Below are 25,786 nucleotides of genomic sequence, written 5' to 3'. Positions count from 1 at the left end.
GTGTGAGCGCCTCCACTTTAACATCACTGAGACCCCCGACCAGTGTCGAACCTGACGCCGTCGAAGACCCCGGCGTATCAGATACGCGTGACCGATCCTGAAGCGGACCGGGAGAGAGGTCCGCGCCCCCTGGTCCCTGATCCGACATGCCCCCACACAGTTGCGAGCGTCGCGGATAAGGTGGTAATAACCCCTTACAATGGGTACAGTAACAGAGGATGTGTGATTCCGCTACCACAGCCTGTTCCTACACAAAAAAAATCACCAAGCACTGAAGGGTTAAAGCTCCTCCTTAGAGGGAGAAGAGCCACCCCAGCTGCCTGCAGAGCAAAAGTTAACCTAACAGACTAGGGTGATGCACCCTCTGATCCCAGAAGCATGCACATCCAGAAAGGGTTAACTGCCCTGATGAGGCCAGACCCCGTTCAGAAGGGGTTAATGCTGCTGACAACGCAATACACCTTTGCCTTAAAAGGACAGAGGTGTGCGAGTCCCAGAGACTCCTCAGCAGAGAGGTAGCAGCGCCGGATATAGCACACCCTGTGCCTTAACAGGCCAGCAGTAAGGTGCTCTGCGCTGCAATAGTGAGAAAAAGGAATCTTTTGCCTTAAAAGTGACTCACCAGCTGGCCGTGGTGACTGCTCTTCCCGGTGTCTGGTGGTGTAGAGAGCGGGGAGCAGGAGGCGCTGCACGAGGTAATGGACGCCGGCAGAAGGACCCGGAAGAAGAAGGGGCTGGGTCAGCTCCAGCGCGCGCTTTCCGGGCGCTTCCTGCCTGAGGCTAAGATGACAGGCAGCAGAGAGGCGCGAAGCCACGCCCCCCGCCGCCGCATACTAACGGAGCCCGCGGCTCCTCCGTCCCTGCTCCCCTGCTAGCAGAGAGTTACACAAACGCCGTATGCAGCGGTGATATCCTTCCTGCAAGGACAAAAACAGCAGTCACCACTTGTAACAGTAACAGCGGCTGCCGCCGCAGCCGCTGAAGCACTCAGACCTTGAGAGCACTTACCCAGCTAAGCGCCACAGGGACCCCCAGGGATGTGTGGCGCCGTGGCCCTTTGCTCCCCCCCACGGCGGAGCGCGCAGGGACCCCACAGAAGCGGTGTGCGTCTCCGCCAGGGAGCGCCCTGTATCCCCCGGGGCTGGCAGGCTTCTGCGGGGACCTCCTTCGGGGGTACGCAGATCTGCCAGGGGAGGGTCAGGGTTCCCAGCAGCGCCGAGACCCCCTAAGACCTCTAGACCACGGGGGGTCCAGGTCCAGAAATGATAAAATAAATTTTTTTTTCTGAGGAGCTGCAAAGGCAGCGACTATCCTCTGCGACCTCAAATTTTAGACTGGAGAACATGGGAGTAGGAGGAGCCTAAGCTGGAGGGGCCGGTCGTCACTTTTTCTAATCTGAGGTGAACTATCCTGTGGGGCTCCGCCTACCCACTAGTAATGGATCTGTGTCTCCCTTCCTTCCCTTCTGCTGCTGAAATGGCTGGCCACCAACGTTCACCATCCAACCTGACGGAACTGAAGAATGGCAGAGGATCCCCAAATCCAGGTGTGAAAAACTTGTTGCATCATTCCCAAGAAGACTCATGACTGTACTAGCTCAAAAGGCTGCTTCTACTCAATACTGAGCAAAGGGTCTGAATACTTATGACCATGTGATATTTCAATTTTTCTTTAAGAAATTTGCAAAAATTTCTACATTTGTTTTTTTTTCCCAGGCAAGAGGGGTGCAGAGTGTATTTTAATGAGAAAAAAAAATGAACTTTTTAGAATTTACCAAATGACTGCAATGAAACAGAGTGAAAAATGTAAAGGGGTCTGAATACTTTCCGTACCCACTGTATATTTGAAGAGTGAGAGGGGTCGTTTTAAGTTACTAAAGACACGTTTAAAGCTGAGAATAGCTTGCTTCAGTACGAATACCATGCTGGTAAACGTTTATCACTAGTTAAAACAAAAAGGACTAAAAAAAAAAAAAAAAAAAAAAAAAACAACTGAGAATCCACCATGTTATATCAGGTGCCAACACTTTTTACAAGAACTATATCGTTCACATGTGAAGCAGGTGGGCAACAACCGTGCACTGAGACTACAAATGCCATGGGTGCCCCCAACTTCTAATGGAGCGAAATTGACAGGAACTACAGCGCGTGTATGATGGGACTATGCATCTTCTGGTGATTTACCTGGAAAGAAACGCTCTGGACACTAGAACACAAATACTGCATAGTTTTATAAAATAATAATTCTCACAAAGACGACCAGGTAGCAGATTCCCCACTGGATCCGTCCCTTACAATTCATTCACATGTGCTCAGAGCAGCAGTATACAAATAATAATTCAATTGATACCAAAATAATTTACAGTCTTTAAAATACAAACAAATGATATCTTTATACATAGTGCAATAGGTTTCTTGTAACAAAAAAGCAGATTCATTCCACACTGTTTACAGCGAGAAGCTCAGCCATCCACAACAGTCCAGAAATTCACACCAATGACATATGTGCAAAGACAGCAAAGACTCCAGCAGTGATCAGGGTCAGCACTGGACGTCTTTTAAGGAAGCTCCAGGCGGTTAGTCATTTGGTCTGGTCTCTAGAAAAATACGTCAGAATATGCTGGATTTTCAGGAGGCGGTCCTTTAATGATCTCATAGAAAGAACAGAGAGCTGATACCTGGGATCCACAGGTAACACAGCCAGGAGCCACCAGCACCACGCTGGTCCACTGGGGGACACCTGAAAGCAAAATGGGAGTCATTAGGTTAAACATATTAATCTTCCAGTTGCAAAATAATAGTTAAATGCTTAATGGTTCCTATGGGCAACAATCTTGTTTCCAAATCATGCAGATAGTCACATTATTCTGCACACTTTGTAATCCACGCATCTGAAACGGACACATTTGCTGTATTAGACACACTCCCCACAGTTGGGCCAAGACTTGTGTACCCAAGGCTACATTTTTTTTTTTTTTTTTTTAATCTATGTAACTATGTAAAAACTAAACTTACATATGACACATTAACTTTAAGCCATTAAATCTCATTCAAGATTTCCCTGGAATTTTAGGTGTTAGAAACAATATGTCAGATCCCCTCTTTGAAGCAAGCGCAGAAACTGCCGATGGTGCAAAAATACATACTAAAAACAGTATTTTACAAAAATGTGTGTAAAAGTAGCAACGAAAAAAAAAAAAAAAAACCTTGTATAAAATCTGGTATTGCTGCAATCACACTGAACCGAAAAATATAGCCATCTTAAAATCACTTATATCGCATGAAAAAATAAAAAAATAAGGACTTTTTTTCAATTCTTTATTTTAAATTTAGAATCAAAGAAATACTATGTAACTCAGCGACACATATTGGTTCCACTAGCAGAGAAAACATAATCACCGAGTCACACAGTTATGATACAGTAAATACAGAATTTAACAATTCTCTCTTAACAAAGAGAGAGATAATGCAAAACGAAACAAGTCAAAACATTCCCAATTACAGGAGAGTATCAGTAATGTATTAGCGTATTCTTGAGGTGTACCGATTTTGAGTATACATAAGGGATCCGAAATACCCGCTCCCCACCAAGCTAACACTCTATAGGGTAGTGTGCCCCCCGAGTCACCTTACAAGATTTGGAGATATATATATATATATATATATATATATATATATATATATATATATATATATATATATATATATATATATATATATATATATATATATATATATATATATATATATATATATATATATAAAAAGTTAGTATTGCCACCCACAACACCCAGTGGTGGTTGGCCACTCAGTAGACCACTGTGGCGTCCCCCACACACCCAGGGACCAGGAGGCGATGTCACCCCGTATATTGTGTCCACGGGGCCCAGATCTTCCTAAACTTGTTATGGGTCAGAGAGTCCCAACTCGTCAGTTCTTCTAACCTGAATAGATCTCTCATTTTACATTTCCATTCTTCTAGCGTCGGTGGGGTTTGCTGTTTCCACTTAAGGGCTATCAGATGTTTTGCCGCCCCTAGCATCAGTGGGGCCAATTCATGCTTTTTTGGGTGAAAGTTATCTGTGGGGAGGGATAAGAGCACCTCCGCAGCCATCAGATCTGTCTCAAATAGTTTGAGAGATCACATAACCCCCATAACCCCAGACCAAAATTGTCAGAGGGCCGGGCAATACCAGAAGATATGGGACAAAGTGCCTCGCGCTCCCTCACACCTCCAGCATTCAGGGGAGTTAATTAGCCCCAAATGGTGAAGTTTATCTGGCGTGTAGTACCATCGCGAGAGCAATTTGTATGCCAATTCCTGTGATACCACACATCGTGAAAAACCATGTGAATTGAGGCATATCTTTTGTTTATCCTGTGGAGAGAGATGGATGTTCAGTTCAGTCTCCCAGGAGTGTAAAAATAACGGTAAGGCATTGTCTGCCATATTTGTGAGATTAGAGTAAAGTTTAGATACAATTTTCGGGACAGGATGATTAACTTTTGTTAGAATCTCCAGCCAGAGCCATTTGGTGCGGGTTTGAGGTAGTTTTGAGGTCAAATTCATATAATGGGCAACATGTAGATGTTGTAGATGATTGAGGGGGCGTGTCCCAGCCGCCAATGGCCAACCGTTAACACACGGAATTTTCCCTTGTAGCAAATGTGAAATGGGTTTTTGTGGTAGGGAGGACCACAGTCCGTAGGGATCTATAAAGTCAGGCGAGAAGAGGTAGGGGATAAGTCCTATTGGTATTTTATCTATAAAATTACAAGTTGGTGCTCGGATTGGAATCAGTGCACGTCTGGTTTGTAGAGTGGCTAGGAGAATGTCTCCCAATCCCTCTCTAGGAAGGGGGCAGTCTGTCCATAAATATTTCAAAGCATGTTTTCCCAGGAGTTGCATTTCAACGTGCGAGTCATGACCCTTCTCCGCCCATCTTATTAATTTTAACCAATTTGCCAGAAGGATGGCTTGGTGATAGAAGGTTAGGTTAGGTAGACCCGCTCCTCCCCCGCATTTTAAGCGCATCAGAAGTTTCAAAGGTAGTCTGGCTTTTTTGTATTTCCAAACAAATTTGGCTATTAAGTGGTTGAGAGAGCGTATGAAGGAAACGGGGAGTTGGATTGGGATCATGCTCATCACATAGGACTTAAACACATTTACCCTGCCGAGCCAGGACAGGAGAGGGGTATCATAGGAGCGCAGGAGAATTTCAGTTTGACTTATCAGTGGGGAGAAGTTGTGTTGGAAAAGCGTACTAGGGTCGTCCGTTATATATATCCCCAGGTATTTAAGTTTGTTGTTGCCATTTAAAGGGGGCAAGGCTCTTTAGAATTTGTACGTCCTCTCTAGGCACCAATATATTCAAGGCCTCCGATTTGTCCAGATTAATCTTGAAATTGGAGAGTTCTCCAAATAAGGAGAAGAGTTCCAAAATCTTTGGGACTGCCATTTTGGGATTGGATAAGAGAAGCAAGAGATCATCCGCAAAGGCAGCCGCTCTCAACTCCAAATGATTAATCCTCAACCCCTCAATCTCAGGCTGTTGCCTGGTTGCTTGGATAAATGATTCCATCACTAGGATGAATAAAGAAGGGGAGAGAGGGCAACCCTGCCTTGTGCCATTAGTGATATTAAAGGGCGCTGACACGAGTCCCATTCACCATAACCCGGGCCGTAGGAAAGGTATACAGTGACATGATTGAGTCTATGAAAGGAGGGGGGGGGGGGGCGAACCTATGTAGAACACACGCCATATAGAGCCAACTGATGCGATCGAATGCCTTTTCAGCATCCGTGGAAAGTAATATAAGTGGCTGACGATTGTGCCTAGCATAAGAAATCGCCTGTAAAACGTTAGTAGTATTGTCCCTTCCCTCTCTTCCACGAACGAAACCAGCCTGATCAGGATGAACTAGGTCGGCCAACACTAGGTGTATTCTATTAGCTAAAATTTTAGCCCAGAGTTTGAGGTCTGCATTCAGCAGGGAGATAGGACGGTAATTGCTGCACAAGGTGCCATCTCTCCCCTCCTTAGGAAGCACAAAATAAGGACTACTCTTGTACTATATATACTAGATTCCTTGATAGGGCGTAGATCCAGGGAACTAGTCTGATTGTCGTATGGAGTCAGGAAGGAATTTTTTTTCCCCCCAATGTGGAGCTTGGCGTTTGCCACATGGTTTTTTTTTTTGCCTTCCTCTGGATCAACATCTTAGGCTATGGGTTTAACTAGATGGACTTTGTTTTTAAGGTTGAAGGAAGACTATGCTACTATGTTACTGCTGTCCATTTTTTTCATTCTACCTCCCAAAAATCGGAGTAAGGCTCACATTTAACCTGCTCTCTCCGCTGAGAACTTACGTTGGGGTTTCCGTGTAAATCCCAAAAACAGATTCAGACAAAACCCCCGATAGAAACATTATGAGGCAAATGGAGTCACTTTGGACTCAGTCTGGCCCCAGTTCCGGCGGTGTCCCCTCATTTTAGGCATCTTTTTAGTGCATAAGTGTGGGGACCACACATCTGTGCACGCCTAAAAAGGATACCACCGGGACAGATGGAAACGGAGTCCAAAGTGACTCCATCTCCCTCATTATAATGAGTGGTCCGTTGGTGGTTGATAAAGCAATGAAGGCAAGATCTGCTCTTCCAAGGACAAGGTGGTGCTCATGGAGCGATACAGCCTTCTTTAACCCCTTTACCCTCGAGGATGGTTTGCACGTTAATGACCAGGCCAAATTTTACAATTCTGACCACTGTCACTTTATGAGGTAATTACTCTGAAACGCTTCAACGGATCCCCCTGATTCTGTTTTTTCGTGACATATTGTACTTCATGATCGTGGTAAAAATTCTTCGATATCACTTGCGTTTGTGAAAAAATTGGAAATTTGGCGAAAATTTCACAATTTTCAAAATTTGAATTTTTATTCCATTAAATCAGAGATATGATACACAAAATAGTTAACAAATAACATTTCCCACATGTCTACTTTACATCAGCACAATTTTGGAACCAAAAATTTTTATTAGTGCGCTTATAAGGGTTAAAAGTTGATCAGAGATTTCTCATTTTTCCAACAAAATTTACAAAACCATTTTTTTAGAGACCACATCACATTTGAAGTCACTTTGAGAGGTCTTTATGACAGAAAATACCCAAAAGTGACACCATTCTAAAAACTGCACCCCTCAAGGTGCTCAAAACCGCATTCAAGAACTTTATTAACCCTTCAGGTGCTTCACAGGAATTTTTGGAATGGGGAAGAAAAAAAATGAACATTAACTTTTTTTCACAAAAATGTTACTTTAGACCCCAATTTTTTTATTTTTGCAGGGGTAACAGGAAAAAAAATGGACCCCAAAATTTGTTGTGCAATTTTGGAAACTAGACCCCTCAAGAATTTTATCAAGGGGTATAGTGTACATTTTGAACCCAAAGGTACGACAGAATTTGATAACATTAGGTCATCATATTGAATAAGTGGTCATTAGTCTTGAGCGCAAGTGCTCGCTACTTGAGTTTGCATCGGGTACTCTGATATGCACCAAGTATTGCGGGTGCTCGAATGACATGCTTGAGTCCCCGCCCCGCATGTTTCACAGTTGTTAGACACCCAAAAAAAAAAACATGCCGGGATCGCTCGTTGCTGGGATCGCCTGCCATGCACGAGCGATCCCAGCAACGTTTTTTTTTGGCCACGAAGCATATGGGGCACAGACTCGAGCATGTTACTCGAGTACCCATGATACTCAGTACATACCCGAGTACCCGATGCAAACTCAAGTAGCGAGCACTTGCGGTCAACACTGGTCGCCATGTTATTTTTTTTTTTTTCCTTTAACTTTTGAAAAAACCCCAACCCTAGAGTTTATTTATTTATTTTTTACACCATTCCTCGTGTGGTATAAGTGTTTAGACTACTTTATTCTTCGGGTCGGTGTGATTACAGCAATACCATATTCATATCGGGTTTTTATGACTGACAGCTGTCACTCACTAAAAGACGCTTTTTTTTTTGCAAAAACTAGTGTTTGCATCACCACATTTTGAGATCTATAATTTTTCAATATTTTGGCTGACCGTCATGTGAGTTGACGTTTTTTTTATTGGTACCATTTTCGGGCACGTGACATTTTTTGATCGCTTTCTATTCTGATTTTTGGAAGGCAGAATAAACAAAAACCAACAATTCAGGAATTGTTTTTTTGCGTTTTTTTTATGCCGTTCCGCGAGTGGTAAAATTGATAATGCAGCGTTATTCTTCGGGTCAGTGCATTTACAGCGGTACCGCATTTATATAGTTTTTTTTATGTTTTGCCGCTTTTACACAATAAAAACGATTTTCTAGAAAAATTATTTTTTTGTATCGCTTTATTCTGAGAGCTATAACTTTTTTTTTTTTTTGGGACAATGGAGCTGTATGGCGGCTTGTTTTTTGCGGGACAAGATGACCTTTTTAGCGGAACCATTTTTATTTACAGTCGTCTTTTTGATCGCGTGTTATTCCATTTTTTGTTTGGCGGTATGATAAAGCATTGTTTTTTGCTTCTTGCTTCGTTTATTTTTACAGTGTTCACTAAAGGGGTTAACTAGTGGGACAGTTTTATAGGTCATGTCGTTCCGGACGCGGCGATCCCAAATATGTGTACTTTCATTTGTTTATTTTTTTTTCATAATTAAATATTATGGGTTCAATATATTTTTATTTTTGGGGGATTATTATTATTATTTTTTTTTTCTTTTTCACTTTTCTACTTTTTTTTTTACTTTAACACATTGTCCCACTATGGGACTTTCACTTTTTGCAGCCTGATCGGCTGCATGGCATAGAGAGCAGCAGCTCCCTTTGTCATGCAGCCTGTCAGCGCAGCACACAGGGGAGACATTACTTTGGTCGCTGGTGACCCGGATGTTGTCATGACGACACCGGGTTGTCATGACAACATCCGGAAGCCGCCACAGACATCGCTGGATGCCGGCAGGAAAGGTGAGTATACCGATCACCTGCCCCCTTGCCACCGCAATGCTGCTATCGACTTTGATCCCAGCATTGCGGGGGTTAATGTGCCGGGAGCGGTGCGGGACCGCTCCCAGCACATAGCACCAGGTGTCAGCTGTGACAATCATAAGTCCCAGGGCACAGCTACATACTATTACTGACATGGTCGGAAACGGGTTAACATTGTAATATCTTCATAAATGGTGCAAGAATGCACAGAATTAACAACTCCTTTTAATGTGACACCTTTTATCTCAAGTGCATGCACAGTGATCAGATTTTATCCAGACATGGCCTACATGTACCTGTATGTTGTCCTCTCTTGCTGGCATGGAGCCAAAGTGATGAAGAATTTGGCTTCGAAATCTGTATCTGAGGTTCTGAAACCAGTGACAAGCCTGAGCGTAGACGACATCATGAAGTTCTCCGAGCTGCTGCAGTTCTTCATCAACCTATTCATTAAATTAGGATTACCACGAAGATCAGATTTGCAATTTTTCTATACACGCAAAGTAAAAATCAATGATTTGAAGTGTGAGAGGAACAAAAGTTCACTTACCTGAGTGTCAGTCAAGTACTCAATGTCAGCGGTGCAGTAACCATCCCTCATGCCTCGATTTAAAACCCGAAACCTTTTTCCTCCAATTGTATCAACCACAGAGCGACCATCGGGGAGGAAATGTACGTTCCGAATCTGCAGCATGCAACCATAATCTGCAAAACTAAAGAAGGATATGGTATGTCACAAAGAAAAATAATTTTGGTGAGTCCCAAAAATAATTAAAATCCTCAGTTTGTTTCAAAATAATTTAAAAAGATCATGCAGGTTGGGAATACATCTCAAAGCGTTTCTGGCAAAAAGCCCTAATTCACTGAGATACAGATTCCTTATGATACATGGTATAAAAACAAGTGGTAACCAATCGTTGATCAATGAACACATGTTAAGAATCAATCACATTTGAGAATAATTAGCATAATCACAAGGCAAACCAGAAGGAGAGAAAAAAAAAAAAAACCCACAAAAACCTGCATTCAAATCCCTAAGATTTAATATAGGTAAAGAGTATCATTCCTACGGTTCATGCCGTTGGGGTATTTTGTATCAAGTTTAATGATCCAAAATAATTCTCTTAGGAGGAGTTTTTTTCCTCCAATCCCCTCCTCTAATATGAATATCCACTTGTTCTATCCCATAGAATGAAAAAATTGTTTAATTCCCAATCATGTCTCTCTACAAAATGCTTGCATGCTCCTGAATAATGGTAACATGTTCTGCCGTCCTTTTCTTTAACTCCTTTACAGCCCACGACGTATTAATACGCGTCTGTGCCCTGGGACTTAAGAGCCTGACCCGTATTAGTACGTCATCGCGATCGCACACAGGCTGTGCGGGCGCGATCGCCGCCGGGTGTCAGCTGATTGTCACAGCTGACACCCGGTACTATGTGCAGGGAGCGGTCCCGCACCGCTCCCGGCACATTAACTCCCGCAATGCTGCGATCGAAGTCAATCGCAGCATTGCGGTGGCAAGGGGAGGTGATCGCAATACTCACCTCCTCTTCCGGCCTCCAGCGCTGTCTGCCGCGGCTTCCCGGGTGTTGCCATGACGACCCGATGTAGTCATGACAACATCCAGGTCACCAGGAACATTGTTTGGTCATGCGCAGAGCACGACCAAACAAACTTCTCACTGTGCAGCGCTGACTGCCTGCATGGCACAGGGATGGTGCTCCATCCCTATGCTATGCAGGCGATCAGAATAAAAAAGTGAAAGTCCCAGAGTGGGACAAAGTAAAAAAGTGTAAAAACTGTCAGAAAGTGAAAAAAAAAAAAAAAATTGTAAAAATATTTAAAAAAAAAATAATCCACCAAAAATAAAAATATAATGTACCCATCAATAAATATTATGAAAAAAAAGCAAACAAACAATAAAAGTACACATATTTGGTATCGCCGCGTCCGGAACGACCTGACCTATAAAATTGTCCCACTAGTTAACCCCTTCAGTGAACACGGTAAAAAAATAAATAAAAAACGAAGCAAAAAAACATTGCTTTATCATCATACTGCCAAACAAAAAAATGGAATAACACGCAATCAAAAAGACGAATATAAATAAAAATGGTACCGCTGAAAACGTCATCTTGTCCCGCAAAAAACAAGCCGCCATACAGCTCCATCATCCGAAAAATCAAGAAGTTATAGCTCTCAGAATAAAGCGATGCAAAAATATCATTTTTTCTATAAAATAGCTTTTATTGTGTAAAAGCGCCAAAACATAGAAAAACGATATAAATGTGGTACCGCTGTAAACGTACTGACCCAAAGAATAAAGCTGCCTTATCAATTTTACCACATGCGGAACAGAATAATAATAAAAAAATAATTCCTGAATTGTTGGTTTTTGTTTATTCTGCCTCACAAAAATCAGAATAGAAAGCGATCAAAAAATAAAAACGTCAACTCATCCCGCAAAAAACAAGCCAACACATGACTGTGCTAAAATATGGAAAAATTATAGCTCTCAAAATATGGCGATGTAAAAACTAGATTTTACAAAAAAATGCATCTTCGTGTGTGACAGCTGTCAATCATAAAAACCCCATATGATTCTGGTATCGCTGTAATCGCACCGACCCGAAGAATAAAGTCGTCTAATCACTTATACCGCACGGGGAACGGCGTAAAAAATAAACTCTAGGGTTAGGGTTGTGGTTGTGATGGGGTTGTGATTTTTTTCAAAAGTAAGAAAAAAAGATGACGATATGGCGACTAGTGTTGAGAGCAAGTGCTCGCTACTTGAGTTTGCATCGGGTGCTCTGGTATGCATTGAGTATCGTGGGTATTTGAGTGACATGCTCGAGTCTCCGCCCCATATGCTTCACGGCCAAAAAAACTTTGCGGGGATTGACTGCCATGCACGAGCGATCCCCGCATGTTTTTTTTTGGGTGTCTAATAACCGTGAAACATGCGGGGCAGGGACTCGAGCATGTCACTCGAGCACACGAAGTACATGGTGCATACCTGAGTACCCGATGCAAACTCAAGTAGCGAGCACTTGCGCTCAAGACTAATGACAACTTATTCAATATGATGACCTAATGCTATCAAATTCTGTGTGGTACCTCTGGGTTCAAAATGTTCACTATACCCCATGATAAAATCCTTGAGGGGTCTAGTTTCCAAAATGGGGTCACTTGTGGGGGGTTTCCACTGTTTAGGCACACAGGGGCTCTCCAAACGCGACAGGGTGTCCGCTAACAAATTAAATGGAAAATCGCTCAAATTGTTAGCGGACACCATGTTGCGTTTGGAGAGCCCCTGTGTGCCTAAACATTGGAGCTCCCCCACAAGTGACCCCATTTTGGAAACTAGACCCCCAAAGGCACCTATCTAGATGCATACTGAGCACTTGGAACCCCTAGGTGCTTCACAAATTGATTCGTAAAAATGAAAAAAAAAAAAAAAACACTTTCATTTTTACGAATCAATTTGTGAAGCACCTGGGGGTTCAAAATGCTAGGTAAGTTCCCAGGGGGGGGGGGTCTAGTTTCCAAAATGGGGTCACTTGTGGGGGGTTTCCACTGTTTAGGCACATCAGGGGCTCTCCAAACGCAACATGGTGTCCGCTAATTATTCAAGCAAATTTTACAATCGAAAATTCAAATGGCGCTCCTTTCCTTCCGAGCCCTGCCGTGCGCACAAACAGTGGTTTTTCCCCACATATGGGGTATCTGCGTGCCCAGGGGAAATTGCACAACAAATTTTTGGGTCCATTTTTTCCTGTTACGCCTGCGAAAATAAAAAAAATTGGGTCTAAAGTAACATTTTTGTGAAAAAAGTTAAATGTTCATTTTTTTCTTCCACATTCCAAAAATTCCTGTGAAGCACCTGAAGGGTTAATAAAGTTCTTGAATGTGGTTTTGAGCACCTTGAGGGGTGCAGTTTTTAGAATGGTGTCACTTTTGGGTATTTTCTGTCATAAAGACCTCTCAAAGTGACTTCAAATGTGATGTGGACCCTAGAAAAATGTTTTTGTAAATTTTGTTGGAAAAATGAGAAATCGCTGGTCAACTTTTAACCCTTATAGCTCCATAACCCAAAAAAAAATTTTGGTTCCAAAATTGTGCTGATGTAAAGTAGACATGTGGGAAATGTTATTTATTAACTATTTTGTGTGACATATCGCTCTGATTTAAGGGCATAAAAATTCAAATTTTGAAAATTGCCAAATTTTCGCCAAATTTCCGTTTTTTTTCACAAATAAACGCAAGTGATATCGAAGAAATTTTACCACAATCATGAAGTACAATATGTCACGAAAAAACAGTCTCAGAATCAGGGGGATCCGTTGAAGCGTTCCAGAGTAATTACCTCATAAAGTGACAGTGATCAGAATTGTAAAAATTGACCTGGTCATTAACGTGCAAACCACCTTGGGTTGTAAAGGGGTTAATTTACGCATTGTGCGGCCAATGTATTTTATTTTACATTCTTTACAAAATATGCAATACACAACATAATTTGTATTGCAATTAATAAATCTTTTAATATCATTGGCTGCATCAATTAAATAGGACACGGTGAGGCTGTTTTTTTTGTTTATTTACCTTACGGTATGTCACAATCTGCCCTGATGGCAAGGTGGTCTGTACATGACCAGACCTCCGCATTACAGACAGTACATTCATGTCTGGTATATATGTCTATATGCTGCAGGCTACGGACACCTTGTGGAGTTGGTCTATGGATTTCACCCTTTGTAATGTAGTATATCACCACAGCAGGCACATTTCACAGTGTGACAAGAGAAGTGTTGCTGATTGCTACAGGCGGCTGGTATGAAATTCTCCGCACTGACTTTAAAGCCAGAATCACACATCCAAGTAATGACGGTGATGCACAGACTGGCCTCAAGTCCTCAGATCAGAGCTCGACAGCCTCCTCTTTGCCCATGTTGCTGTTGAGTCTGGGTCCGGAGACTCGCAGTCGGTCCGTCCATCACAATCCATACTCTGACTGTGAAAACACTGAAGTCAATCTGAGCTAATGGCCATAACTGCAATATAGGTAAAAACAATATGGATTTCTTGTAGTTTTGCCCCAGTTTGTATACATATATATACTCATGTGCTTTTTCGATATTACATGCAGAATTACCTCTTTTCAGGGTCACTGATGCACATTCCAAATTGCTTCGTACCGGTCTCCATACATCTCCGAATCATAAGTCGGTATCGTGGTTCAAACACATGAAGAGGACAAGGCACGGTAGGATAGGCCATGGTGCATACAAACATAGGCACGTTTTTTGTTAAGCTAAATTAGAGAAAAAGAAAGAAAAAATGTGATGATTATTTAGTTTCTGATGAAGCAAGTTATACATATAGTATTAACTGGGAGGTCACCCAGAGCATGTGCCCCAGGGCCGCCCCGACATCCATACCTGTGCAGTAGAGCGAGGATCTCCTCCCTCGCCCTGTGTTACTGCAGTGATGCCGCTGTCAGAGGGCAGCAAAGCCACCAAATGAAATGATTGGCATCTCCGTAGGCAAAAACTACAGAAGCTTTGGCATGCCTGTAAGGCAGGGAACATGGCAGTCGTTCACATAACACAGGCTAGCAGGACCTTGGGTCACATGCCGATGGCTATACTCCGCTATGGTAGTATGACTGTCTAATTAGCATGGACTGTTTATGTGCTGTTCAACTGTCCATCATATTGTGGTATAAGACTACCTAGAGCACTTTTTAGCAAGAAATAAAGTCTTGCTACTAAGTGGGTCTTCTAGTCCCAAAGCCATGTTTGCGCGATGAGCATTTGACGCTGCAGATTTTCGGCATCTATTCGTTAACTTAGGCTACTTGCGTTTTTATCACGTTTTTAAACACTGCATTTTGTCTCTTTTTGGTATGCCACATTTTAAATAAAACTGCATTGTTTTTGGCATTTCCTGGTATTTGCCTTTGACAAAACTTTCTTGATACAGTCATGTGCGGATTATAGGCTTTATTCACCTGCAAATTTTCCACATGTAATGCAATATCATTGGGAAGATCCGCTCATAAAATTGACATATTGGGGATTTCAAACATGCCCGCCGCTCAGTTTACATGGTGAAAAAAAAAATAGCTACGAGTATGAGATTTCTAGAAATCCCATCCTGTTGCGTTTGTTTCGCTGTGTCAAAAACTCATTGTGGGAACTTAAGCTAAGTCAGCGGCCCCTTGCAGTTCAAGATCCCACTGCTTGATCTTCAGAGAAGCAAAGTGCTCTACCCTAGCACTGATAAACTATGCGAGGCAGCACCTACTTCCTCTGGGCAGTCACTCTGGTCCTAGCAGCATCTTGTATACAGTGCTGACAACCCCCTTTTTCTTCTGAAACACAGCCCATAGACAGATCACATCTCCCAGGGTGATAAGAGCTGGCAATCCATCAATAAAACTGGTATCGACAAGCAACCAATTCTTTTCTGACCCCTGCCACAGAGGCAGCAGTCTACATATAGCCTGGTCCTCTGACTGTAGATACCAGACTGGCCACCAAATTGCGGTAGTGTTTCTGCCTGGATAAATTCTGCTGATACACCCACCTAGACCCCTCTCAGCTTTCCTGGTGCCAAAGCTTTGCTTCACAGCTTAATTATATCAACTGGGGGCTCTGGCCCTCTGCATTGCACCATGCAACCCAGAGGTTTTATTACCTACTACTAATAGAGTGGTGAATTATGTAGTGTTCTAGTTACTTAAAAAAAATTATACAATCCTCAGCACTGAAATTGCAACAGCAATTAAGAAAAGTCAAGTAATTATGGAAATCAGAGGATGGATAGACATGTTAATGTTGAGCAAAGGATTAAAAAAATAAATAAAAAAAAAAGTTCTCACAACATTTTTAAAATTTACCCAGTATTGAGTTTGAGCTCAACGTGCAGAAATACAAGCTGCTGTGAGCAGTCGACGTCTGCTAAATGTGCTACCATGGCCTGCAGAGTCTCTGGACTAGTCGTCCATCCAGCATCGTTGGTCAGCAATTGCAAAAGGAGCAGCCAGCAGAAGATCTTGATGATTTGTCCAGGTGCATTTATCGTGGCAGAGCATTCCTCAGACACCCATTAATAACCTCACTGAGCACATGGCGTTCTCATTCTCGATGCTGAAGAAATCAAAATGTTTGAAAATTTTGTATCCATTTTTCATAATATTAACATGTCTATGCATCCAGAGACTTCCAGAATTCCACGGCTTCCTTCTTCGTGTGCAGTTTCAGTGTCGAGCAGTGTACATATTTAAAATACGGGTTGTGAGGGGGTGGAGGGTCTCCCATCAGATTTTTGCTTTGTATTCTCAGAGCGGGATTAAGGGAGCTGGTGACCCCCAGGCAAAATTACACATAAAATAAGTCTGGGCACCCATCAGTAGCGCAGCTACTCTGTGCCCAGGGACACTGGAGGAAAATCTAGTGTTAGTAGCATACTTTACAACAAATATATAACTTTTAAAAAGAGGTAATTTGACATTTCAGCTCCCTGGGCAGTTTTGTACATTTTCCCCTTGCACACTCGATCAGTAGTTGAAGTATAAGAAATATAATTACTCTGATAGTTCTATGGTTTCCTCTTCATGGAGTCTTTTCCTCTCGCATAGCTCTTCAGGAAGATATTGAGTAATTAATTCTTCCAACAAGAAGGTCACATTGAAGGTTCTGCGTGCTAGATACTAAGGGCAAAGAAATCATGTTAAAAGCGGGAATTCACAAAATCAGCAATGGGCCTCATGTATCAGTTTCAGAATTGGCATGAGAAAGTCCCGCACATGGCCACAAGAGGGCAGCAAAATGCTTATCAAAACTCTCAAGACTCTTAGGCTACCCAGGAAAACAAAATGCATGTCAGCTTAATAAAAAATAGAAGCTTAAAAAGGTTTTCCTCAACAATTAACATCACATGACCCTGGCTGCAGCCGGCTCCGACATCCGCTGAGGTCACGTCAAGTTCCGGCTGCAGCAGGGCGTGACCCATTGTCGCGCTCCCCCCAGATTGATGGGCTGTGGGCAGGGTTTCACTGTACGTCACAGCCCAGCATCCACAGCGCTTTCCCAGCAAATGCAGAGAAGAGGGAGAGCGCGAGGTGGATGCTGGGCTGTGACGTGCAGTGAAACCCCGCCCAGTCGGGGAAGAGTGGTCGGACCGTGTCAATGGGTCATGCCCGGCTGCAGCCGGAACTTCACGTGACATCAGCGGATGCCAGAGCGGCTGCTGCCGGGGTCACGTGATACCTGGTGAGTGACCAGCGATAGCGCCGCTCACAGGCAACAAAGAACACGCAAGGTATTTATAAGAAGACTCGTCGCCACAATTTAAATCCATGGGGGCAATGTTAATTGTTGTGGACAATCGCTTTAAAGTTGTAAATAAAGTTTGTAAAAGTAGATTTTAACCCCTTAACATTTGCCGTACTAATACGCGTCTGTGCCCTGGGACTTAAGAGCCAGACCCGTATTAGTACGTCATGGCGATCGCGCGCACACAGGCTGTGCGGGCGCGATCGCCGCCGGGTGTCAGCTGTGACAATGTGCAGGGAGCGGTCCTGCACCGCTCCCAGCACATTAACCCCCGCGATGCTGCGATCGAAGTCGATCGCGGCATTGCGGGGGCAAGGGGAGGTGATCGCCGATACTCACCTCCTCTTCCGGCTTCCAGCGCAGTCTGCAAAGGCTTCCCGGGTGTTGCCATGACGACCCGATGTCGTCATGACAACATCCGGGTCACCAGACAGCAGGAAGATTGCTTGGACATGCGCAGTGCATCTCCAAGCAATCTTCACACTGTGCATTTCTGACAGCTTGCATGGCATAGGGATGGTGCTGCATTCCTGTGCCATGCAGGCGATCAGAGAAAAAAAAGTGAAAGTCCCAGAGTGGGACAAAGTAATAAAGTGTATAAACTGTGTGAAAGTGGAAAAAAAAATAAAAAAAATAATCCACCAAAAATTAAAATATAATGTACCCATCAATAAATATTATAAAAAAAACAAAACAAAAAAAAAAAAACAAAAACAAACAAACAATAAAAATACACATATTTGGTATCGCCGCGTCCGGAACAACCTGACCTATAAAACTGTCCCACTAGTTAACCCCTTCAGTGAACACTGTAAAAAAAAAAAAAAAACGAAGCAAAAAACAATGCTTTATCACCATACCGCCAAACAAAAAGTGGAACAACACGCGATCAAAAAGACGCATATAAATAAAAATGATACCGCTGAAAACGTCATCTCGTCCCGCAAAAAACAAGACACTACACAGCTCCATCAGCCGAAAAATAAAAAAGTTATAGCTCTCAGAATAAAGCGATGCTAAAAAATATTTTTTTCTATAAAATAGCTTTTATTGTGTATAAGCGCCAAAACATAGAAAAATGATACAAATGTGGTACCGCTGTAAACGTACTGACCCGAAGAATAAAGATACCTCATCAATTTTACCACACGCGGAACAGAGTAAAAAAAAAAAAAAAAAAAACAATTCCTGAATTGTTGGTTTTTGTTTATTCTGCCTCCCAAAAATCGGAATAGAAAGCGATCAAAAAATGTCACGTGCCTGAAAATGGCACCAATAACAACGTCAAGTCATCCCGCAAAAAACGAGCCGTCACATGACTGTCTGCCAAAATCTGGAAAAATTATAGCTCTCAAAATATGGAGATGCAAAAACTAGATTTTACAAAAAATGCGTCTTTTAGTGTGTGACAGCTGTCAGTCATAAAAACCCCATATGATTCTGGCATTGCTGTAATCACACCGACCCGAAGAATAAAGTCGTCTAATCACTTATACCGCACAAGGAACAGCGTCAAAAATAAACTCTTGGGTTAGGATTGGGCTAGGGTTAGGGCTGGGTTTGGGGCTAGGGTTGTGCTAAGGTTAGGGCTGGGGTTGGGATTTTTTTCAAAAGTAAGAAAAAAAGATGACGATATGGCGAATAGTGTTGAGCGCAAGTGCTCGCTACTTGAGTTTGCATCGGGTGCTCTGGTATGCATTGAGTATCGTGGGTATTTGAGTGACATGCTCGAGTCTCTGCCCCATATGCTTCGCGGCCAAAAAACTTTACGGGGATTGCCTGCCATGCACGAGCGATCCCCGCATGTTTTTTTTTGGGCGTCTAATAACCGTGAAACATGCGGAGCAGGGACTCGAGCATGTCACTCGAGCACACGCTGTACATGGTGCATACCTGAGTACCCGATGCAAACTCAAGTAGCGAGCACTTGCGCTCAAGAATAATGACAAGAATAATGACAACTTATTCAATATGATGACCTAATGTAAACAAATTCTGTGCCGTACCTCTGGGTTCAAAATGTTCACTATACACCTTAATAAAATCCTTGAGGGGTATAGTTTCCAAAATGGGGACACTTGTGGGGGAGTTCCACTGTTTAGGCACATCACGGGCTCTCCAAACGCGACATGGTGTCCGCTAACAAATTGAATGGAAAATCGGCTCAAATTGTTAGCGGACGCCATGTTGCATTTGGAGAGTCCCTGTGTGCCCAAACATTGGAGCTCCACCACAAGTGACCCCATTTTGGAAACTACACCCCCCAAGGCACCCATCTAGATGCATAGTGAGCACTTGGAACCCCTAGGTGCTTCACAAATTGATTCGTAAAAATGAAAAAGTGTTTTTTTTTTTTCACTTTTTCATTTTTACGAATCAATTTGTGAAGCACCTGGGGGTTCCAAGTGCTCACTATGCATCTATAAAGGTGCCTTGGGGGGGGGGGGGTCTAGTTTCCAAAATGGAGTCACTTGTGGGGGAGCTCCAAAGTTTGGGCACACAGGGGCTCTCCAAACAACATGGCGTCCGCTAATTATTCAAGCAAATTTTACAATCAAAAAGTCAAATGGCGCTCCTTCCCTTCCGAGCCCTGCCGTGCGCCCAAACAGTGTTTCTTCCCCAAATATTGGGTATCTGCGTGCCCAGGGGAAATTGCACAACAAATTTTGGCATCCATTTTTTCTTGTTACCCCTGTGAAAATAAAAAAAATTGGGTCTAAAGTAACATTTTTGTGAAAAAAGTTAAATGTTCATTTTTTTCTTCCACATTCCAAAAATTCCTGTGAAGCACCTGAAGGGTTAATAAAGTTCTTGAATGTGGTTTTGAGCACCTTGAGGGGTGCAGTTTTTAGAATGGTGTCACTTTTGGGTATTTTCTGTCATAAAGACCTCTCCAAGTGACTTCAAATGTGATGTGGTCCCTAAAAAAATGGTTTTGTAAATTTTGTTGGAAAAATGAGAAATCGCTGGTCAACTTTTAACCCTTATAGCTCCCTAACAAAAAAAAAATTTTGGTTCCAAAATTGTGCTGATGTAAAGTAGACATGTGGGAAATGTTAATAAATAACTCTTTTGTGTGACATATCGCTCTGATTTCAGGGCTTAAAAATTCAAATTTTGAAAATTGCAAAATTTTCGCCAAATTTCCGTTTTTTTCACAAATAAACGCAAGTGATATCGAAGAAATTTTTCCACAATCATGAAGTACAATATGTCACGAAAAAACAATCTCAGAATCAGGGGGATCCGTTGAAGCGTTCCAGAGTAATAACCTCATAAAGTGACAGTGGTCAGAATTGTAAAAATTGGCCCGGTCATTAACGTGCAAACCACCCGCGGGGCTTAAGGGGTTAAAAGAGCTAAAAAATAATAAAAAATAAAAAACCCTCTAATGTTAAGTTCCTGTGATGAGTTTTTGATGTTGCATATTTTCAGAGGGCAAAAAAAACAAAAACAAAATAAAAGCACGTGTAATCCACACATCCATTGAGTCGTCAAAGCCAAATACCAGGAAGTTTTTTAAAAAAAAAAAAAAGCTTAATTGAATGCAGGACATACCAAAAAGATAACTGAAAAACTGCAGCATCAAAAACACGATAAAAAACACATAAATGAAAGTAACCTAATGTTGCAGCATTTCTGCAAAACACTCATGGGAAAGAATAAGGCTATGTGCCCACGATGCAGAAATGAAGCAGAGAATTTCTGCATCTCCCTGGCAGAAAAAACGCATGCGGATTGTACATGCGTTTTTCCTGCGTAATACATGCGGATTCACAATGCGTTTCCGCATGCGAATTGACAAGCACTTTCCAGGCGATTTTAGCATCACTTGGAAAGTGCTTGTCAACTTGGTCACACTATATAAATCCATGCAAACGACATGGATTTATATAGTGTGACCGTAAGAATGTTTAAAAATTAAAAAAATAAAGCTATACTTACCTTCTGATGGCCAGGGGTGTGCTGCCGCGTTCGTTCCTGGCTCGTTCTTGGCTGCCGGGATATCGCGAGACACTGCGCTGAAGGGACTGCGGTCACATGACTGTGACGTCACCTCAGGTCCTTCAGTCTTGCACGCAAGCAGAGGGAAGGAGACCGGGGGCCGTCAGAAGGTGAATATAATCTTTTTTTTTTATTTTATTCTTGTTTTTACAGATTATGGTACCTGGGTGTGGAGGAGAGTCTCATCTTCTCCACACTCGGGTACCATCCGCACATTAGAACGCGCCAATAACGCAAGTACAGATGCAGTCTTGTGGAATTGGCCCGTTCTAATGCAAGTCAATGGCGGCAAAAACGCAGCGCTACCGCAAAATTAATGGACATGCTGCGGATTTTTTGAGCGCAGCATAAACGCTGCGGAAAAATCCGCAGCATGGGCATTGAAAGTGCGGAATTGCATAGGGGACCAAGGCAGAAGGCTTACCATGCATTTATCATGTGTTAACGCTGCGGAAATTTCCGCACCAAAAACGCATGAAATATGCATAGTGGGCACACAGCCTAAGGATAACAGACACCTATAACTACATAATTGTGCCCTTGTGAAGTTACACATGACAATGTACTGTGCTAGAATCTCACTTTCTGGATTACTAGATGCTGCATGAACAAATTTTCACTGCATCATATGAAACTGAACATGGATATTGTGTATTCTGGACTGCAGACACTCGTCAGATGTGGATCCGCGGCTCTGTACTCTCATACTACGGAGCACTCACCTCTGTTAAACTCTGCTTACATAAGGGACACTGAGGTGTGTGATCCAAGCAGCGTTCCAAGCACTTCTTACAGAAGGTGTGTCCACAAGGTGTGGTCACAGGTTCATAAAATAACCTGTCAATAGAATAATGGGCTTTGAATTCAGTAATTCAGTCTACAACACAAAGAAAAAGAAACTCCTAATCTGAACATCAACCAAAACGCACAACACTCCAACCACAAAGTTGATCATAAATCAATGTGCAAACATGGTGAACAGGTTATGCAAGATTTGGAGTTTCCCTCCCCCAACTCCTCCCCATAAACAGTAACACTCTTGCCCATGGACTATGTCTGGTACTGTAGCTCAGTCCTTAATCACTTGAATGCAGCCTAAAGGCCCTGTCACACTTAGCGACGCTGCAACGATCCCGACAACGATACTACCTGTCAGGGATCGTTGCTGCGTCGCTATGTGATCGCTGGTGAGCTGTCAAACAGGCAGGCTCACTAACGATCAGGGAAGCAGCGACATCGTGGAAAGAATCTTTCCACGATGACCTGCTCCTGGTTACGAGCCTGCTGAAGCAGGAGCAGGCTGGTAACCATGGTAAACATCAGGTTACTAGGGGCACACGCGCATCTAGTAACCCATTGTTTATCATGGTTACCAGCCTGCTACAGTGAGCGGGAGGTTACTGATCACTGTAGCAGGCTCGTAACCATGATGAACAACGGGTTACTAGGTGCGCGTGTGCCCCTAGTAACCCGATGTTTATCATGGTTACCAGCCTGATCGCTGCTCCCGATGGTCACACACAGCAATGTGTGCTGACCAGCGGGAGGGCAACGACCAAAAAAATGGTCCAGGACACTTTGCAGCGATCAGCGACCTCACAGCAGGGGCCTGATCACTGCAAAGTGTCACACATAGCGACATCGCTGGTGAGGTCGCTGGTGAGTCACCAAAACCGTGACACAGCAGCGATCTCGCTAGCGATCTCGCTATGTGAGACGGGGGCTTAAGACAATATTTTCTAAGTGATAGCAAAGTATTGAAAAAAAATGAAAACTGACCTCATACAAAGAGAGCACTCAAAGTCGTTTCCATCAATCAGCTTATGTAGTGTGGATGGGTCTGCTATTAAGTTGGAGGAGTCACCATACGAGGTTTCTAGAACAGAACAGATATAGTTGTAGTCGGCTGAATTTTATAGTTAACAGGTTGTGGCATCTTGATCTTAAATCAATAATCATTAGCCAAAATGCAAGAAATCTTAGAGTTTTTACACTAATTAAATTTTCAGTGTCATGCAATACACAGTACTGTGCAAAAGTTTTAGGCTGGTGTGGAACAAAATGCTACAAAGTAGGAATGTGAATAATAAGAATATTATTAATAATAATTGATAAAAATAAACTATTAACAAAATGATTGAACAAAAGTCAAATCAAAATCAATATGTGCTGTGACCACCACTTGCCTTCAAAGCTGCATCAATTCTTCTAGATACACTAGTGTAAAGTCAGTGATTTTGCAGGATTATAGTTAAGTGTACAAGTAATCGATTTTAGCAGATTATAATGATCATTTTTATTTGTGGGTTGCAACAGTCGTTAACTAAAACAAAAACTGTGTAGGCTTAAAACTGGGCGAGAAAGTCAAACTGGTACAAAAGGTGACGATGTGAAAGGCAGTTCCATGTCACAAGTCATTCATTATGGCAAGACGGAGCCCTGCAACAAGACAATGCAGACACACAGGGCAGGATCCTACAGGAGCGGAACCTTGCAGTGCGTCAAAGGGAAAATTAGAAGAAAAAAAAATCCAGTAAAGAGGGGAGATCCATAAAAACTTGAAGTTTATTGAAAAATTATTAAAAATCTACAAATCCATAAAAACGTGTATGGTAATGAACCACAGCAAACACATTTCAGACGAAGTCCTTCTTCATTGCTCACGAACTACTGTGGAATCATACATTTATATACAACATATCCCATAGTCACATGTGTAAGTCAGACCAATGAACATATAAGAGTCATGAAGTACAAAATGTAACCCCTTATATGCAAAAAGGGTTGAGATCATTGCTGAATTATTCTGTTTTATATACTTACCAGGTTTTTATGAGTTGTTCCAGACAATATATGAAAATAAAATGCCTTTTTGCATATAAGGGGTTCATTGGTCTGAATTACACATGTGACTATGGGATATGTTGTATATAAATGTATGTTTCCACAGTAGTTAGTAAGCAACGAATAAGACACAATGTACTTATACTGCATCAGCAAAGGTTCATCAGGCAAAAATGTTAAAGCAGACTGGGTTTTCAAGATGAAAGCCCCCCTCTCTCCCCGCCCCCCTCCACCAAAGCTCTCGAAAGAAGAACCAAGAGATGGGCAACTTTGAGGACTGTAGACACAGTCAGCCAAGGAAACTTAGTGCAGGAAAGGAAAGACGCATCATGCTTACTTCCCTTTGAAACTGCAAGATGTCCAGCAGTGACATCAGCACAGAACTGGCAGCAATTAGTGGGAGCCAACTATACCCTTCTAATGTTTAGAGAATCTGGCCAGAAGTGATCTTCGTAGAAGAATTGAGGCCAAAAGCTATGCCTTCAAAATGGAAACAAGGACAAGCAATTTAACTATACACCAAAACAAAGGAACTGGGGTGCAGAAAAATGGCAGCAGGTTCTCTGGACTGACGAGTCAAAATATGAAATATTTGGCTGTAACAGAAGGCAGTTTATTCGCTGAAGGATGGAGAGCAGTACAATAATGAGTGTCTGCAGACAGTAGTGAAGCATAGTGGAGGGTCATTTCAAGTTGGGGCCACAAATGGAGGATTTGGTCAGGAGTAATGCTGTCCTCAATACAGGTAGATAGTTATCATGCAATATCATCAGGGAGGCGTCTGATCGGCTGCAGAATAAACTTGGAGCCAAACATCAGTCAATGTCATTAAGAACACGATCTTCAGCATCGAGGAGAACAAGGAGTTCTAGAAGTGATGATATGGCCCCCACAGAGCCCAGGTCTCAACATCGAGTCTGTCTGGGATTACATGAAGGATTTGCACAAACATACATTTGATCTGTGGTTGATTTTCTAAGATGTTTGGAACAAACTCCCTGCTGATTTTCTTCAAAAAAAACTGTGTGCAAGTACAAGTGTACCTAGAAGAACTGATATTGTTTTGAAGGTGTGAGAACAGATTCCATTTTGTGACTGTGGCATCCATATGGTCTTGTATCCCTGTGACATGGTGATCAAATAACGCTGATGAGCAGGGAAGTTTTAAATTTCTATTCATGCCCCTTAAGCTCCGATTGGCTCAAAGTTAGGAGGGGACATTTCCTTTGTTTGCGACCCAATTTAAGTGCCTACATGTGCTAATAAATTAGAAGTCCTGAGTATACCATACAAGGCTGTGCTGTATTGCTTTTTGGAGCACTCTTAAAACAAATCTTATTAATTTGGAGTTCTGAAGGCATAGAAGAGAGTGTATTTCGCTCAAAGACAAAGCTTTTTTATCAATTAGCAAAATGCAAACTTTTTTTTTTTTTTTTAAAGCTTTTACTTTGCAGCATTTTTCCCCACATGCCTAATCACTGTATACACAACTTATCTCTGTATCCCCATAGAGAGAACATTGGTACGTTTGTCACATCTCATCATACTGAAGTATAATTATTTTTTTTTGTTTTC

General features: G+C 42.4%; 1 protein-coding gene across 1 annotated transcript in view; it reads right to left on the bottom strand.

Moving 5' to 3' along the window:
* Window positions 1–2,249: 2,249 nt before the first annotated feature.
* The window catches only part of LONRF1 (LON peptidase N-terminal domain and ring finger 1), a 34,755-nt gene continuing 11,218 nt past the window's right edge, over window positions 2,250–25,786 (bottom strand). Inside the window, exons 6-12 of the mRNA XM_073645437.1 lie at window positions 23,147–23,243; window positions 22,090–22,204; window positions 16,616–16,737; window positions 14,176–14,334; window positions 9,571–9,733; window positions 9,317–9,463; window positions 2,250–2,739 (exon numbers count right to left, since the gene is read on the bottom strand). Of these exons, the coding sequence (XP_073501538.1) occupies window positions 2,581–2,739; window positions 9,317–9,463; window positions 9,571–9,733; window positions 14,176–14,334; window positions 16,616–16,737; window positions 22,090–22,204; window positions 23,147–23,243 (962 nt within the window). The 3' untranslated portion in view covers window positions 2,250–2,580. The remainder of the gene's footprint in view (window positions 2,740–9,316; window positions 9,464–9,570; window positions 9,734–14,175; window positions 14,335–16,615; window positions 16,738–22,089; window positions 22,205–23,146; window positions 23,244–25,786) is intronic.

The sequence above is a fragment of the Phyllobates terribilis genome, unplaced genomic scaffold (assembly GCF_046119375.1).
Source record: "Phyllobates terribilis strain yellow unplaced genomic scaffold, ASM4611937v1 Scaffold_1__5_contigs__length_1240528914, whole genome shotgun sequence".
Classification (NCBI taxonomy): Eukaryota; Metazoa; Chordata; class Amphibia; order Anura; family Dendrobatidae; genus Phyllobates; species Phyllobates terribilis.
Note: the sequence above shows the minus strand (reverse complement) of the source record. Positions and strands in the feature narration are given on the sequence as shown.